This window comes from Anarrhichthys ocellatus, unplaced genomic scaffold, assembly GCF_004355925.1.
Source record: "Anarrhichthys ocellatus isolate YVR2014 unplaced genomic scaffold, GSC_Weel_1.0 scaffold8022, whole genome shotgun sequence".
NCBI lineage: Eukaryota > Metazoa > Chordata > Actinopteri > Perciformes > Anarhichadidae > Anarrhichthys > Anarrhichthys ocellatus.
This window is the reverse complement of record NW_022287996.1, coordinates 1-1,815: the sequence shown is the minus strand read 5'-3', so window position 1 is coordinate 1,815 and position 1,815 is coordinate 1. Positions and strand designations below refer to the sequence as shown.

The 1,815-nt window shown below is 41.9% G+C and overlaps 1 protein-coding gene across 1 annotated transcript; it reads right to left on the bottom strand.

Moving 5' to 3' along the window:
• Positions 1 to 409: 409 nt before the first annotated feature.
• Positions 410 to 1,259, bottom strand: LOC116380627 (elongation factor 1-gamma-like). Its single transcript, XM_031842524.1, has 3 exons — positions 1,020 to 1,259; positions 684 to 827; positions 410 to 556 (listed from the first exon to the last, which is right to left on the bottom strand). The coding sequence occupies exons 1-3, from the start codon at positions 1,191 to 1,193 to the stop codon at positions 419 to 421; spliced, it is 456 nt and encodes a 151-aa protein (XP_031698384.1). The 5' UTR covers positions 1,194 to 1,259; the 3' UTR covers positions 410 to 418.
• Between the last annotated feature and the right edge of the window lie 556 nt (positions 1,260 to 1,815).

Below are 1,815 nucleotides of genomic sequence, written 5' to 3'. Positions count from 1 at the left end.
AGTTTCCTCCAAAGAGTTGAGCTTTGTTTCTAGGTCTTTGGAGATGAATTGTGAAATACGGCAAGACATCGGCTTTTTGATTAAAAAGAGACTTTTCTGTCACTGAAAGTGATTCAGGAGATCATTTACATTATTGTAACACTTTAAAAATAATAAGTAGATAGCCATTTGTCAAATGCCATCCAGTTATTTTGGTGCAATCCTTTAACCACAACCATTTATCTTTATCTGCAGATTTAACAAGACATGTAAACAGAATGCAGCCCTTCCATAAGATGTAGTTACACATCTTTGTTGACATTTCAGCTGAAAAATTAAAAGTATCAGTCGAAGGCAAGTGCATGTCAAATTTTTATCTCTTAAATTACACTGTGTGCTCCAGCAGCCAGCAACGCGCATCTTCTGATCTCACTGCCGACTACTCACCATCAAACTGAGCCATCTTGTCACACAGCTTGACCTCTCCAAGGACAGTCTTGAATTGGGGCTGGTTGACACAGGTGACGAACCAGCGAGTCACGTTGGGGTAAGGCTGGCGGAAAGAAGGCTCGAGGACCTATAGGGGACAGAGGTGTGTTAGGTGCTACTGGAGAGAATTCTAACTCATTCATTAGAAGTGCTGCAACAAAATAATATTTATTATTAACAGTGTGTACCGGTTATGTGCTGTGTGTATGCCAAACCTGTTTGTAGAGCCAGACCATGGAGCTTGCCAGAGTGATGTCAGCCAGGCTGACCCTCTCCCCCACCAGGAAGGTACGGGTGTTCAGGTGCTGGTTCAGCACTGTAAGGGCCCTCTTCACGTCCTCCTTGGCCTGCTCTGTGGCCTGGACAGACCCAGACAGAAGAATGATTATGCAAAATTACAAAACATATAAAATCTACGACACGGTCAAGTGCCAAGTCTCAACTACAGCACACGCCACTCTGGCCAAATAAAATAGTTACCATCCTCCCACCACAGCTAACAAATCATAATTAAAGTCTTTAGCTTAACTAGAAAATGCTGAGTTGCAAACCTGCTTGTTGAACTGCATGATTCCCAGAGTGGGGAAGACCCATGCGCTGGCTGGTGGGATGATCTCCGAGTCAGCGAAGCTCACCCACTGCAGCACCTGCGCAGCGGCCTGGGGAGTGGCACCACGCAGGGCATCATTGCTCACTGTGGGTGAAAGGCGAATATCTTTAATCATTATGTCATAACCTTCTATATTTTAAACACTGAGCGGACGGAAAGTTGGTTTTCATGGCATTAACTATGCATTGCAGTATTAAAGTATTGCCTTCAACAGGATGCTTCACAAGCAGTTTCAAGTGCAGACTAGTTACAAAGTCTGATGAAATGCAGCAAACAGTGCAACAGACATTTAAAACATTTAACTCGTCTATCGGGTATAACTAATAATGAACCGTGGATTTATTACACATCAAAAGGACAATGTTGGTGATTATCACTGAGAACAATTGAGATGATTTTTGGGACTGTGTAAAAAGAAAACCCTGGAGCCTTGTAGACCAGCCACTATAATTAAACAAGGATGTGTATCAACCAATATGGATCATTAATGATCGGTAACAAAAAAAAAACAAACAAAAAAAATGTGATCAGAGATCTCTAAAAGTTATATTTGCTCCTTTTCTTTTGTGAAACTAATAAAACTTAAGCAGTGCTGTCTTATTTCAATTAGCTGAGGTAAGTCTCTTGTTAATGTGGCCATAGCATGAACCAGCCTTTAACTCACTGAACAGAGATGACTGGGATGAACATGGTCTCTAGTTTCTCTTCCCCTGTCAGATTAAGACTTGGTGCCATGA

Bases quoted from the DNA above. Each gene is read 5' to 3' on its own strand.
- LOC116380627 (XM_031842524.1), bottom strand. From the start codon at position 1,193: ATGATTAAAGATATTCGCCTTTCACCCACAGTGAGCAATGATGCCCTG. The intron at 828-1,019 runs GTTTGCAACTCA...GGGTCTGTCCAG, and splicing joins TCATGCAGTTCAACAAGCAG to GCCACAGAGCAGGCCAAGGA. The intron at 557-683 runs GTTTGGCATACA...TGTCCCCTATAG, and splicing joins TGGTCTGGCTCTACAAACAG to GTCCTCGAGCCTTCTTTCCG.